Source organism: Staurois parvus, unplaced genomic scaffold (assembly GCF_062004578.1).
Source record: "Staurois parvus isolate SC_StPar_1 unplaced genomic scaffold, SC_StPar_1.0 ptg002041l, whole genome shotgun sequence".
Lineage (NCBI taxonomy): Eukaryota > Metazoa > Chordata > Amphibia > Anura > Ranidae > Staurois > Staurois parvus.
Genome location: NW_028319837.1, coordinates 88,597 through 103,814, shown reverse-complemented (window position 1 = coordinate 103,814; position 15,218 = coordinate 88,597). Strand labels below are relative to the sequence as shown.

At 48.7% G+C, this 15,218-nt stretch overlaps 1 protein-coding gene across 1 annotated transcript in view; it reads right to left on the bottom strand.

Annotated features, from left to right (window-relative positions):
• Nucleotides 1–2,236: 2,236 nt before the first annotated feature.
• Nucleotides 2,237–15,218, bottom strand: part of APEH (acylaminoacyl-peptide hydrolase) — a 24,728-nt gene continuing 11,746 nt past the window's right edge. Inside the window, exons 10-22 of the mRNA XM_089664783.1 lie at nt 14,873–14,994; nt 12,446–12,506; nt 12,272–12,369; nt 12,096–12,150; nt 11,305–11,393; nt 11,078–11,216; nt 9,005–9,088; nt 8,844–8,924; nt 8,678–8,766; nt 6,306–6,496; nt 6,039–6,141; nt 3,760–3,866; nt 2,237–3,679 (exon numbers count right to left, since the gene is read on the bottom strand). Of these exons, the coding sequence (XP_089520909.1) occupies nt 3,574–3,679; nt 3,760–3,866; nt 6,039–6,141; nt 6,306–6,496; nt 8,678–8,766; nt 8,844–8,924; nt 9,005–9,088; nt 11,078–11,216; nt 11,305–11,393; nt 12,096–12,150; nt 12,272–12,369; nt 12,446–12,506; nt 14,873–14,994 (1,325 nt within the window). The 3' untranslated portion in view covers nt 2,237–3,573. The remainder of the gene's footprint in view (nt 3,680–3,759; nt 3,867–6,038; nt 6,142–6,305; nt 6,497–8,677; nt 8,767–8,843; nt 8,925–9,004; nt 9,089–11,077; nt 11,217–11,304; nt 11,394–12,095; nt 12,151–12,271; nt 12,370–12,445; nt 12,507–14,872; nt 14,995–15,218) is intronic.

Genomic DNA, 15,218 nt, shown 5'->3' with positions numbered 1-15,218 from the left:
TACCGGCTCCTCCCCTCCAGTCTTGTACAGGTGTACCGGCTCCTCCCCTCCAGTCTCGCACAGGTGTACCGGCTCCTCCCCTCCAGTCTCGTACAGGTGTACCGGCTCCTCCCCTCCAGTCTCGCACAGGTGTACCGGCTCCTCCCCTCCAGTCTCGCACAGGTGTACCGGCTCCTCTCCTGGACTGAAATGGCTTAAGCCAGTCGTACACGAGTCGAATTCCAAAAAAATTTCCTTTTGGAAATCCTTTATAAGACGTTTCGCTCGAATTTCGCACCATTAGTGGTTTTCGTTTGAAAACTGAACGAATTTTGAATCAACGATGGGAGAATCGTGTGAGAAATATAAACGACAAAAAAAAATAAATGAGCATGAGCTGAGACCTGGAAAGAAAAGAAAATTCTTGGCTACAAAAATTATTTTCTGCAGCAACAGGAGGTGAAATTGAAGGCTTGGTCGGTTGAATTTCTAAATCAATGGCGCCATCGGATTACAAAACGCACAAAATTTCCAATTTTCTAAAGAAAATTAATTAGGAATTCGCTCCATGCATGGCTACATTACTCTGATTTCACTGCACACTGGGAGCTTCTCACAATGTGCATTAGAAACTGCAGCAAGTCAGCCAGAGCCTCTGTCCTCTATAACCAACTTGACCTCCGGAAGATTTACCCTCCTTCATGACCAGGCCATTTTTTTGCTTTTTGGCACTGCGTTTCTTTAACTGACAATTGCGCAGTCATGCAACACTGTACAAAAGCCCCCACAAACAGAGCCATCTTTTGGTGGTATTCAATCACCACTGTATTTTTTTTCCTCTGCGCTATAAATATGCAGTCACTGTATGAATTACACTGGCTAGGGTGATCAAAGGGTTAACTGTGTGCCTAACAAGTGTTTTTGTGTATACTAGGTGATGCTTTCACTGAGGGATGTGCTGGTTCTTATTCCCTGCCTTGCAGGGAAACAAAATCCAGCACAGCCCCTTGGACAGGATAGAGCTCTGACTTGTTCACATATGCAGAGCTTTGTTCTGTCTTCCTCCTCGCCGATCAGCGGTCATCCATTAGCCGGCACCTGCTGTGTCTAATCACAGCATAGCCGGGTCGGCGGCGGTGCGTGCGTGCCCCCTACCTGGAAGTGCTTGATCATGTACTCCTCACCGATCAGCGGTCATCCATTGGCCGGCACCTGCTGTATCTAATCACAGCACAGCTGGGTTGGCAGTACGTACACGCCCCTTACCTGGAAGTGCTTGATCATGTACTCCTCACCGATCAGCGGTCGTCCATTGGCCGGCACCTGCTGTGTCTAATCACAGCACAGCTGGTTCGGCAGTAAGTGCATGCCCCCTACCTGGAAGTGCTGGATCATGTACTTCTTGCCAATCAGCGGTCATCCATTGGCCGGCACCTGCTGTGTCTAATCACAGCACAGCTGGGTCGGCAGTATGTACACGCCCCTTACCTGGAAGTGCTGGATCATGCACTAGGTACGTTATCCGAGCAGGGGAGCCACTTTCTCCGCCGTATAACTAGGTTATGCGGTTGGCAAACATGTCCAGGCTAGAGATACACAAAACAAGTGTTTTTGTGTATACTAGGTGATGCTTTCACTGAGGGATGTACTGGTTCTTATTCTGATGCTTTCACAGAGGGATGTGCTGGTTCTTATTCCCTGCTTTGCAAGGAAAGAAAATCCAGCACAGGCCCTTGGACAGGCTAGAGCTCTGCCTCGTTCAAACATGCAGAGCTCTGTTCTGTCTTTCTTCTCGCCAATCAGCGGTCAGCCATTGGCTGGCACCTGCTGATCGGCTTCTGCTGTGTCTGATCACAGCAGAGCCGGGTCGACGGCGGTGCATGTACGCCCCCCACCCGTAAGTGCTGAATAATGTACTAGATACATGATCCGGAGCAGGGGAGCCACTTTGCCGCCGTATAACTAGGTTATGCGGTCGGCAAACATGTCCAGGCTAGAGATACACAAAACAAGTGTTTTTGTGTATACTAGGTGAGGCTTTCACTGAGGGATGTGCTGGTTCTTATTCCCTGCTTTGCAGGGAAACAAAATCCAGCACAGCCACTTGGACAGGATAGAGCTCTGCCTTGTTCACATATGAACCCGACAAGATAAGGGCTGCTCTGTGTAAAACCATGAGATTTTTTTTTTATTGCCTTTGCAATCATTTTTAAATTTCAGCTTTAAATCTAAAAAAAACATAAGTGAAGCCTCAGGATAAATGTCAAATATTTTATTGCTTTAGAAACAAAAAAAAAGTACAGAAATGCAAATTTTAGTAATTCCTATAAAAGACCCCAAAATGTAACCTCTAAAATACCCTCCGATGGGTCAGTACCACTAGGGGGGAGGATTGGGGGATGTCATTCCCTAAAAAGAACGGCAGTGCAAACAAGGAGCCAATTCCAGCCCAGAGAAAGTCGAAGGTGAGTAATGGATACGTCACGCAGGGGTGTCAAAGTGGTGGCCCTCCAGCTGTTGCGAAACTACAAGTCCCATCATGTCTCTGCCTTTCAGAGTCCTGCTTTTAACTGCCAATCTTGCACTGCCTCATGGGACTTGTAGTTTGGCAACAGCTGGAGGGCCGCTAGTTTGACACCCGTGCATCAGAGGATCCAGAGGGCGGAGTGATCATTATAAAAGGTTTTCCCTATTAAAAGTTTAGATCCGGCCTCAGTACAGAGTAAATTCGGATTCATATTTTTCCCCACAACTCGGCGTGACAAATGATCGATCCAGAAGAACCCCAAAACAAGTTCTGTACTTTACATTCTCAGAAGTGCATTAAAACTTATAATAAGCAGCAGGAAACTAGCCGAACCGGCACCCAAATATACAAATCGGGGAAACCGAAAATCCTTAGGAATGCCCCCCCAGTATAAAACAAACCCTCACCCGCCAGATCCCAGCCTCCTGAGTGCGGGAGCTCACAGCCCTTTGTAGAATGGTTTGTTCAAAGGCCAGCTCCATTCAAAACTGATATTTCAGCTCTAGGTTAGTCCCGGTTGTCTCTCCCCACCCCCTGGTCATTTGTGTCTCTGCCCCTCCCACAATTGTGAGAATTCCGAAGTATTTTGTGTCTATGCCCCTCCCACAATGGGGACGTTTCCTGCAGTAATTTGTCTTTGACCCTCCCACAATTGTAAGATTTCCCGCAGTAATTTGTGTCTCTGCCCCTCCCACAAAGGGGAAGTTTCCTGTAGTAATTTGTGTCTCTGTTACTCCCACATTGGTGAGATTTCCTGCAGTAGTGTCTGCCCCTCCCACAATGGGGAGATTCCCGAAAGTACTTTGTGTCTCTGCCCCCCCACAATATTGAGATTTCCTGCAGTAATTTGTGCCTCTGCCCCTCCCACAATGGGGACATTTCCTGTAGTAATTTGTGCCTCTGCCCCTCCCACAATGGGGAGATTTTCCTGTAAGTTTCTGGCCTTACAGGAGGGGCAGAGATAATTTGAAGGCGTCACTCTCACAGTTTATTATATAGAGTGGGGAATCAATATATGGAGCATTGAAATATCAGTTTTCTGTGGAGCTGTACTTTAAGCCAGGGTCCTATTGGTCCAGGTATTTGAGGAGCCACAGTGCAATGTTCATAAAACCATCAGATTCGGCGTCCACTTTGGCCAAGGCGTGGTTGTTGCCGGGATACCAAAGTAACCTGGAAGGAAAAGACAAGTGAGATATTCCGGTATAGACAAAAATGTAAAAATTGTCGACAATAACTAAAATGCAACGGACCGTGCGGTGACACCGTGAGCTCTCAGTGCTTTGTAATACTCCAGGCCCTGAGTGTTCGGGACACGCCGGTCCTCCTCCCCCAACATCAGCAGCACCGGGGTCTTCACCTGCCGGAGACAATAGAGACACTAGTGATCAGAGCCTCACACTGGATACTCATTGCCTGAGAGCCAACTGAGCCCAGTGTGACCCCAATATTACCACCTGAACTCCAACTGAGCCCAGTATCACCCCAATATTACAGTAACAGGGTCCCCATTTGAACCAGGGACAACACAGACTGGAGATAAGATGCTTACTGCCTGAACCCCAACTAAGCCCAGTATGACCCCAATATTACCACCTGAACCCCAACTGAGCCATGTGACCCTAATATTGCCACCTGAACTCCAACTAAACCCAGCGTGACCCCAATATTACCTCCTGAACTCCAACTGAGCCCAGTATGACCCCAATATTACCACCTGAACCCCAACTGAGCCATGTGATCCTAATATTACCACCTGAACTTCAACTGAACCCAGAGTGACCCAATATTACCACCTGAACTCCAAAGGAGCCCTGTGTGACCCCAATATTACCACCTGAACTCCAACTGAGCCCAATGTGACCCCAATATTACCATCTGAACTCCAACTGAGCCCAATGTGACCCCAATATTACAGTGCCAGGGTCCACATTTGTGCTATCAACACAGACTGGCGATTAGATACTTACTGCCTGAACTCCAACTGAGCCCAACATGACCCCAATATCACCTGAACTCCAAATGAGCTCAGTGTGACCCAAATATTACCACCTGAACTACAAGTGAGCCCAGTGTGACCCCAATATTACCACCTGAACTCCAACCCAACTGTGCTCCAACTGAGCTAAGTATGACCCCAATATTACAGCACCAGGGTCCTCACCTGCCAGGACATCATACTGGTGATCGTAAATTGTTTGGAAATTCACTGCCTGAACCCCAACTGAGCCCAGTAAGACCCCAGTATTACCACTGATCTCCAACTGAGCCCAGCATGACCCCAATATTACCACCTGAACCCCAAATGAGCACAGCATGATCCCAATATTACCCCCAGAACCCCAACTAAGCCCAGTATGACCCCAATTTTACCACCTGAACTCCAACTGAGTGCTGCGTGACCCCAATATTACCACCTTAACTCCAACTGAGCCCAGCATGACCCCAATATCACCTGAACTCCAACTAAGCCCAGTGTGACCCCGATATTACCACCTGAACTCCAACTAAGCCCAGTGTGACCCCGATATTACCACCTGAACTCCAAATGAGCTCAGTGTGACCCAGATATTACCACCTGAACCCCAAATGAGCTCAGTGTGACCCCAATATTGCCACCTGAACTCCAACTGAGCCCAGTATGACCCCAATATCACCTGAACTCCAACTAAGCCCAGTGTGACCCCAATATCACCTGAACTCCAACTAAGCCCAGTGTGACCCCGATATTACCACCTGAACTCCAAATGAGCTCAGTGTGACCCCAATATTGCCACCTGAACTCCAACTGTGCTTCAACTGAGCTCAGTATGACTCCAATATTACAGCACCAGGGTCCTCACCTGCCAGGACATCATACTGGTAATCATAACTGCTGTTTGGAAATTCACTGCCTGAACCTCAACTGAGCCCAGTATGACCCCAATATTATCACCTGAAGTCCAACTGAGCCCTGTGTGACCCCAATATTACCACCTGAACTCCAACTGAGCCCAGTATGACCCCAATATTACAGCACTGGGTCCTCACCTGCCGGGACAGCAGACTGGTGATCTCATCCACTGTTTGGGTACTCACCACCTCAACCCCAAAATGAGCTCAGTATGACCCCAATAATACCATCTAATACGCCAAATGAGCTTAGTCTTACCTCAATATTACAGCACCCCACCTCTTGTAATTGGATTTTCACCCCCTGAACACCCAACTGAGCCTAGTGTGACCCTAATATTACAATACCAGGGTAATGACCTGCCAGGGACAACGAGACATGGACGATTGGAGCTTCTAATTGGATACTTACTGTCTGAACTTCAAATGAGCTCAGTATGACCCCATTTATACCATTTGAATCTCTTGTGATCACAGTGTGACCCCCAATACTACAGCAGATCTCTGTGAGCACAGAGACATAAAACAAGAACAAAATTTCACTGCTCCCAAGCCCAAAATCAGGGCATGCTTCAGTTGGGGTGCTTTGCTGGAAGATTTTTCTACCGATGTATGATACATAGCCTGCTACACACTGTACCTTAGATATATATATGATGGGGGATTTCTTTAACATTTCCTCCAGATGGGCCCCATTGGGGAGGGTTTGGTAGGAGTATGTATAGCCGGATTCCTCATAACACCTATAGAGAGAAAAATAATATCAATGTATAGATCTACAACATACAATAAAACACCAAATTCAGAATACCAGCACAATGACACAATGATTCATGTATGTTCTTACATGAGTGCAACTCCTACCGGTTCAATAAAAAAGAAATAAAAAAGTTGCAGCTGATCTCACCAGTCCGGGATGTCTGTTGATCCGGCCATTGTTGTGATGTTGGTCACAGGATTGCGGACAGTACAGGATTTGTAGAAATCAGGGTACTGTCCAATCAGGTGGCAGGAGATTAAACCTCCGTGCGATCCGCCACATAATGAAACCTTCTGTGGATCTACCGGCTCCTCCTGAAGAACCTGCAGCACGGCTGTCTGTATGGGGGAAGATGGGAATATTAGTAACTGCACCAGCTACTGGATAAAATAGACACAACTACTGCTGTCTATAGAGGGACATCTCTACGTGGAAGGCCATCTATTGGTGTGTATATATAGGGTGGTAAGTGACTGCGCCATTTATTGGTGGATCAGAGAATTGGGGTGTGTCTAATGTGGATAGATGGGGTGATGACTAGCTGCACCATCTAATGGTTGATCAAGGAATCTGTGTCTTTGTCACATTGTCTCAACCAGGGTTTGACAGGGTTCCCCTGGGGTTGGTACAAGCACCAGTCCCAGTTTACCCTGGATCAGAGATGGATGGGAGGACTCTTTGTTGATGGAGGAATCTAATGTAGTGGGGAGATTCTGTCATTGGGTCACTCTGACGTGATGGGGGCGGGGGGGGGGTTCTCATGTATGGGGGGGGAACCTGATATGACAGAAGTCTCTGACACTCTGATGTGTGATGTGATGGGGAGACCTCTGAGGTGATAGGCGACCTCTGATGTGAAGGGTGGCAATGATGTGATGGGAAGGACCTCTAATGTGAAGGGCGGCAATGATGTGATGGGAGACCTGTGATGTGAATGAAGAGTGGCAATGATGTGATGGGGGACCTCTGATGTGAATGAAGAGCGGCAATGATGTGATGGGGGACCTCTGATGTGAAGAGTGGCAATTATGTGATGGGAGACCTCTGATGCGAAGGGTGGCAATGATGTGTTGGGGGGACCACTGAGGTGAAGGGCGGCAATGATGTGATGGGGGAGGACCTCTGATGTGAAGAGCAGCAATGATGTGATGGGGGAGGACCTATAATTTGAAGGGCGGGAATGATGTGAAGGGCGGGAATGATGTGAAGGGGGGCACCTCTGATGTGAAGGGGGGGGGGGTTCTCATGTATGGGGGGGGAACCTGATATGACAGAAGTCTCTGACACTCTGATGTGTGATGTGATGGGGAGACCTCTGAGGTGATAGGCGACCTCTGATGTGAAGGGTGGCAATGATGTGATGGGAAGGACCTCTAATGTGAAGGGCGGCAATGATGTGATGGGAGACCTGTGATGTGAATGAAGAGTGGCAATGATGTGATGGGGGACCTCTGATGTGAATGAAGAGTGGCAATTATGTGATGGGAGACCTCTGATGCGAAGGGTGGCAATGATGTGTTGGGGGGACCACTGAGGTGAAGGGTGGCAATGATGTGATGGGAAGGACCTCTAATGTGAAGGGCGGCAATGATGTGATGGGAGACCTGTGATGTGAATGAAGAGTGGCAATGATGTGATGGGGGACCTCTGATGTGAATGAAGAGTAGCAATTATGTGATGGGAGACCTCTGATGCGAAGGGTGGCAATGATGTGTTGGGGGGACCACTGAGGTGAAGGGCGGCAATGATGTGATGGGGGAGGACCTCTGATGTGAAGAGCAGCAATGATGTGATGGGGGAGGACCTATAATTTGAAGGGCGGGAATGATGTGAAGGGCGGGAATGATGTGAAGGGGGGCACCTCTGATGTGAAGGACAGCAATGATTGACGGGAGAGCTCTGATGTGAAGGGTGGCAATGATGTGATGGGGGACCTGTGATGTGAAGAGTGGCAATGATGTGATGGGGGACCTGTGATGTGAAGGGTGGCAATGATGTGATGGGGGACCTGTGATGTGAAGGGTGGCAATGATGTGATGGGGGAGGACTATAATGTGAAGGGTGGCAATGATGTGTTGGGGGGGACCTCTGATGTGAAGGGCGGCAATGATGTGATGGGAGACCTCTGATGTGAAGAGTGGCAATGATGTGATGGGGGAGGGCCTCTGATGTGAAGGGTGGCAATGATGTGATGGGAGACCTCTGATGTGAAGAGTGGCAATGATGTGATGGGGGAGGACCTCTGTTGTGAAGGGTGGCAATGATGTGATGGGGGAGGACCTCTGATGTGAAGAGCGGCAATGATGTGATGGGGGAGGACCTCTGATGTGAAGGGTGGCTATAATGCGATGGGGGAGGATCTCTGATGTGAAGGGCGACAATGATGTGTTGGGGAGACCTCTGATGTGAAGGGTGGCAATGATGTGATGGGGAGGACCTCTGGGGCACAAAGCAGACACAGAAGTGCAGACACTTCTAGTAATATGGTCAATACAGACATGATGGACATGTGCGCTCACCTGAACATCCTTCACATCCTGATCACCGATCCTCCCCAGCAGAGACATCACGCTGTCCTGCCCGAAGCCCAGTGATCCCCGATAATTCACTGCCATTGAAGAGAAGAGACATGAATTTGAGGTACAGAGTTGTGTGGCCAAATATCCGTACACAGCAGAGTCTCACCTAACTGAACAGCAAAGCCCATCTTACACAGCACAGCTGGGAACAGCATCCACTCACTGACAAAAACAGAGTGCGGTCCGCCTGCGGAGAAAGGACAGAGTGACACATGGTGCAGACAGAGGAACGGACGACACACACAGAAGGTACCGCCGGCAACAAACCGTGAGGATAAACCACCAGGGGGATCCGACTCTCTGCAGGAACATTCTGAGGCCTCATGAAGATCGACTCGTATTCCAGACCGGCTGCGAGAGGCACAACAAAAACCTGTTAGTATTCAGCAAAGAAATCACAGATAAAATTCCAAAGGAAAAGAATAATAAACATGCAAAATGAAAAACACACGACCGGTTCATTGTTAATCACTTGCCGTCCAGCCGCTGTTTATAAATGGCCGGACGGTGGCAGTCCAGAGGCGGGTTGCCGTTCATAAACGGCACCCGCATTTTCAAGCTGGGAGCGCGCAGTACCGCGATCAGGAGCCCGCTGTGTCCTCCAGACACAGTGGAACACCGATCGTCGTACGGGACCTCTGTGTGAGGTCCCGATCATGTAATCACTGATTGGCCAATCAGTGATCACATGCAGAGTAGTAAGCAAGATGTCACTTCTGACATCATTGCTTACTACGTGTGAAATCTGTGAATGATCACAGAGATCACATGGTACAGGGCTATTCACAACAGCCTTGTACCATGTGACAAGCTGTGACCAATCACAGCTCACACAGTAGTTCTCAATGGCTGCAAGAATGCAGCCAGAGAGAAGGAGAAATGATTGCTTTTACAGCCTTTATGGGTGTAAAATCAATCAGTGTAAAAAAAAAATAAAATAAAAAAATCATCAACCCCCACAAGTAGTACAGAGTCACCATGGTGACACTGTACTGCTAGGGTGACAGTATGTAAAAAAAACAAAACAAAAATAAAATATTAAAAAAAAAATACAAATGTAAAAACTTTTTTTTTTAAATTATAATTTTTGGTTATAAATGAATTTGGGTTTTTTGTTTTTTTTTTACTAAAAAGATAACGGAATAGATTTATGATGAAATATTAATTATTTGCAAAATTCTATAAGAAAAACACTTCAAACTTTTTGGACTTTTTCCATTTATATAGCAAAATAAAATAAAAATCCCAGTGGTGAATAAATACCACCAAAATAAAGCTTTATCTGTCTCAAAAAAATGCTAAAACATTCATATGGGTACAGTGTTGCATGACCGCGCAATTGTCATTCAAAGCGTGACAGCGCTGAAAGCTGAAAATTGGCCTGGACAGGAAGGGGGGGAAAGTGTCCAGACTGGAAGGAGGTGAAAGTGTCCAGACTGGAAGGAGGTGAAAGTGTCCAGACTGGAAGAGGGTGAAAGTGTCCAGACTGGAAGAGGGTGAAAGTGTCCAGACTGGAAGAGGGTGAAAGTGTCCAGACTGGAAGAGGGTGAAAGTGTCCGGACAGGAAGGGGGGGAAAGTGACCGGACAGGAAGGGGGGGAAAGTGACCGGACAGGAAGGGGGGGAAAGTGACCGGACAGGAAGGGGGGGAAAGTGACCGGACAGGAAGGGGGGGAAAGTGACCGGACAGGAAGGGGGGGAAAGTGACCGGACAGGAAGGGGGGGAAAGTGTCCGGACAGGAAGGGGGGGAAAGTGTCCGGACAGGAAGGGGGGGAAAGTGTCCGGACAGGAAGGGGGGGAAAGTGTCCGCACTGGAAGGGGGGAAAAGTGTCCGCACTGGAAGGGGGGGAAAGTGTCCGGACTGGAAGAGGTTGAAAGTGTCTGGACAGGAAGGGGGGGAAAGTGTCCGGACTGGAAGGGGTTAAACAGAGGCACCCAGAAGACCCTCTAAATGTTCCTGCACCCAATCGCTCATTATGGCTCCCGTTAGGATATCAGGAACTAGGGCCACCATCAGAAATCATGGGGCTCCCTATGGCCTCTATGTCGGGGGACCCTGTACTCTCCCTCTAAAAAGTCCCTAGTGGTTTAGAGGGCAAAGTGTCCCTTATATTTGCTCATGGTCCAGTGGGGCTCTCAAAAAGAGGAGGGAGGCTGTAGCAGCACTGATGATACAACAGGACCCCTCAGAACACAAAGCTACCTGGGTTTGGGTCTGATTGGACTCTAAACAAAGGCTGGAAGACAAGAGTGACTTCAGACTGCTGATGGCTGATGTCAATCTGCTTAGACTGGGTCCCCACTTGCACCCCTCTATCAGTGACCCCATCAGGAACTTACGGTATTGGGGGTTCTCCTGCTCTGGAGGTGGTTTGTGGCTCTTGTAGCTCCAGTGTATATCGGCTATGAGATTCTCCTCCTCCAGGGACACCCAGATAATCTCCTCCTCCTTTCCGGCCGGGGGAAGAAATCCTACTTTCTGTACAGAGAGAAGAAAAGTGTGTCTGTAGGACGATGGAAGGAAGTGGAGGACAGGGATAACCACATATCAGAGTTATTGGACTCACCACAGTTGGTGGACAGCTCGGAGAGGAGAACCTGACAACCAATAAATCGCGGTCAATTGCCATCAGCTTCCAGCTGCCTGGTGTGGAGTCTGGTGGGATAAGGCAGACACAAACAATAATGAAGCTAAAAGTACAACATGTGACAAGAAATGGGATTCAACAAGATGAAGGTTTCCTGCCACTGGTGACTGCTGACTCCATTCACATTGGGATTAAAGTGCAACAAAATACATACAGTGTAGATGTTTCCAAACTTGCTACAGTGCCCCCTGTACTTACCATGTGGCGAAAATGTACTGACTACAGTGAGCGCCTGGACTCGCCACGAAGGGCCCCTGGACTCGCCACCAGGAGTGCCTGGACTCGCCGCCACCAGGAGCGCCCGGACTCGCCGCCACCAGGAGCGCCCGGACTCGCCGCCACCAGGAGCGCCCGGACTCGCCGCCACCAGGAGCGCCCGGACTCGCCGCCACCAGGAGCGCCCGGACTCGCCGCCACCAGGAGCGCCCGGACTCGCCGCCACCAGGAGCGCCCGGACTCGCCGCCACCAGGAGCGCCCGGACTCGCCACCAGGAACCCCAGGACTCGCCACCAGGAGCCACTCACACCAACGCTCATCAAGTATCCCTGAGTAAGCTACGTCACATTGCCTGTGTGCAACCACCCAAACTTTGCTCTAAGCCACGGTTTTTCCTCAGGTACAGGTTACTGTGTGTCAGGTTTTTGCTATGGACAACACAATCATGCTCCCCGGAGTCCTCTGACAGGAGACTGCTGTGCTACATTCATACCTTTAGACTGGAGAAGAGTCACGTGTCTGGTCATCGTATCCACTACATACAGATTCTGCGTAAAGAAAAGATTGAAAGGTGATTTTTAACGACTGGTCCACGACTGACACACACAGGATGCTATACATGTACACAGACAGAAAATGGCTGATCACACACTGGACCAGTCCCCTTACCTGCTGACTGTGCAGCATTGTGTCCACAATGACCCTCCGACTGTCAGCTGCCCAGCAGAACGGAGCCAGCAGCCAGGTGTAAAGTCCCTCGAACATTCCTGCGGAGAGAAAATGGGATTAGTCCAGACTGGGAATGTCAGGATGGAGGGCAATCCAAGCGAGCACCCCACTCACCATCACTGGATCTGGGAACAATGTCCACCACCACAGATGTCACTTTTGTGTACCAATCATACTGGAAGAAACAAGAGAGGAAACTAGAATGAAGCCAACAATATCTCACTGTGGTCAGGAAGAGTTCCAGCTAGAAACCAGCCACAGGCCTTTCATGGTGGTCAGACACAGAGTGTAAGTCATCCACAGGGGTTTCAGACAGGAAATGTAAACCTGCCACGGCCTTCCACAGGGGACATAGACAGGAGGTGTAAACCTGCCATGGGCCTTCCACAGGGGTTTCAGACAGGAAGTGTTAACCTGCCGCGGGCCTTCCACAGGGGACTCGGACAGGAAGTGTAAACCTGCCATGGACCTTCCACAGGGGACTCGGAAAGGAAGTGTAAACCTGCCACAGGCCTTCCACAGGGGACTCGGAAAGGAAGTGTAAACCTGCCACGGGCCTTCCACAGGGCTTTCAGACAGGAAGTGTAAATCAGCCATGGGCGTTCTACAGAAGACTCAGAGTGGAAGTGTAAACCAGCCACAGGCCTTCCACAGGGGACACAGACGGGAAGTGTAAACCAGCCACAGGCCTTCTACAGGCGACTCCAACCATAATTCAGCCACAGGGCTCACTGGTGGTCAGACATGGTGGCGCTATCCCAGTCCAGTGATTACAGTGGATTTCCGAACCTCTGTTTGGTTTGTACTGCTGTCTGGGTCGCTGCGCTGGAGATTCACACTCATTTCCTTTAATGGTGACCATAACGTCAAGTGAGGGGAAATCTCTAATGGGGACACTTGTTAGACCCTCTGTCAGTGTTCCCACGGGATATCTCCTCCCACTTCTTGTCCCGTTGATGGGGAATGGGGGGGTGATATAGACAAAACTCGTAGGAGACATACAGCATTAAACAAACTTATTTTTCCTATAGAAGAATTGGAACTTTTTTTCTTATTGCTCCTTATTTTTGTGTCCTGGAGACCCTCTTGTCTTTGCAATCCCCATTCCTTTAACCACTTCCCGTCCGGCCCATGTATATAGAACACCGATCGCTGTATGGGACCTCTGTGCGAGGTCCCGATCATGTGATCACCGATTGGCCAATCAGTGATCACATGAATAGTAGTAAGCAAGATGCCACTAACTGACATCATTGCTTACTACGTGTGAAATCTGTGAATGATCACAGAGATCACATGGTACAGGGTCATTCACAACAGCCTTGTACCATGTGACAAGCTGTGACCAATCACAGCTCTCACAGTAGTTCTCAATGGCTGCAGGAATGCAGCCAGAGAGAAGGAGAAATGATTGCTTTTACAGCCTTTATGGGTGTAAAAGCAATCAGTGTAAAAAAAAAAAATCCTCATCATCCCCCACAAGGAGGACAGTGTCACTATGGTGACCCTGTACTGCTAGGGTGACAGTGCTCAAAAAAAAAAAAAAACCCATACAAATCATAATATAAAAAAATAAAATGAAAATGTCAACTTTTTTTGAAAAATTATAATTTTTCGTTATAAACTATATTGGGTTATTTTTTTTTAACTAAAAAGATAGATGATTACACTTTGGCCAAGATTTAAGAAGAAAGATTATTAATTTGCTAAATTTTATAAGAAAAACACTTTTTTTCAAAATGTTTGGACTTTTTCATTTATATGGCAAAAAAATAAAAATCCCAGTGGTGAGTAAATACCACATAAATAAAGTTTTATCTGTCTCAAAAAAATGCTAAAAAGTTCATACGGGTACAGTGTTGCATGACCGCGCAATTGCCATTCAAAGTGTGATAGCGCTGAAAGCTGGAAATTGGCCTGGACAGGAAGGGGGGGAAAGTGTCCGGACTGGAAGGGGGTGAAAGTGTCCGGACTGGAAGGGGGTGAAAGTGTCCGGACTGGAAGGGGGTGAAAGTGTCCGGACTGGAAGGGGGGGAAAGTGTCCGGACTGGAAGGGGGGGGAAAGTGTCCGGACTGGAAGGGGGGGAAAGTGTCCGGACTGGAAGGGGGGGAAAGTGTCCGGACTGGAAGGGGGGGAAAGTGTCCGGACTGGAAGGGGGGGAAAGTGTCCGGACTGGAAGGGGGGGAAAGTGTCCGGACTGGAAGGGGGGGAAAGTGTCCGGACTGGAAGGGGGGGAAAGTGTCCGGACTGGAAGGGGGGGAAAAGGTATTGTCCCGGGAATAAGAAGTGTTGTAAATTCTCCCAGTGGAGACATTCATTAAAAGCCGACATAAAACACCCGTTTGGTCTGGAGTTGAGGTTTACCATTTGCCATCATCTGCCTTCCCCTATTTCAGTATGAAGCTCCAGTCATGACCTCACAGTGCCCAGCAATTCGCTCTCTAGGATTTCAATGCCTATCGGGCGCTATATAAGGTCTATCAGGATTGTATGACGACAGATTTGACAGATCGCACACATGAACAGAGGAAATCAGGTACCATGAGCAGCTGGCAGCATTGGAGATGAGGGCCGAACATGTCACACTTCAGATACACAATACGACACTTGTCTGGGCTGAGCCGTGGGGAGAAGACAGCCGAGGAATCCACAGAGAGAGTCTCTGGAGGAGAGAGACAAAAGACATTCACAGTCATCCAATAACACCAAAGGGGGCGCTATGGAGTCCTGTCATTGTACATTGTTATCAAAGTTGTACAGAGAACACTGAACCAGTCACATCAGTCTCTGTACAGAGGAGCTTACACTCTAATGTCCCCTCCCCCACAGTCACACCAGCCTCTGTACCAGAGGAGCTGACACTCTAATGTCCCCTCCAACACAGTC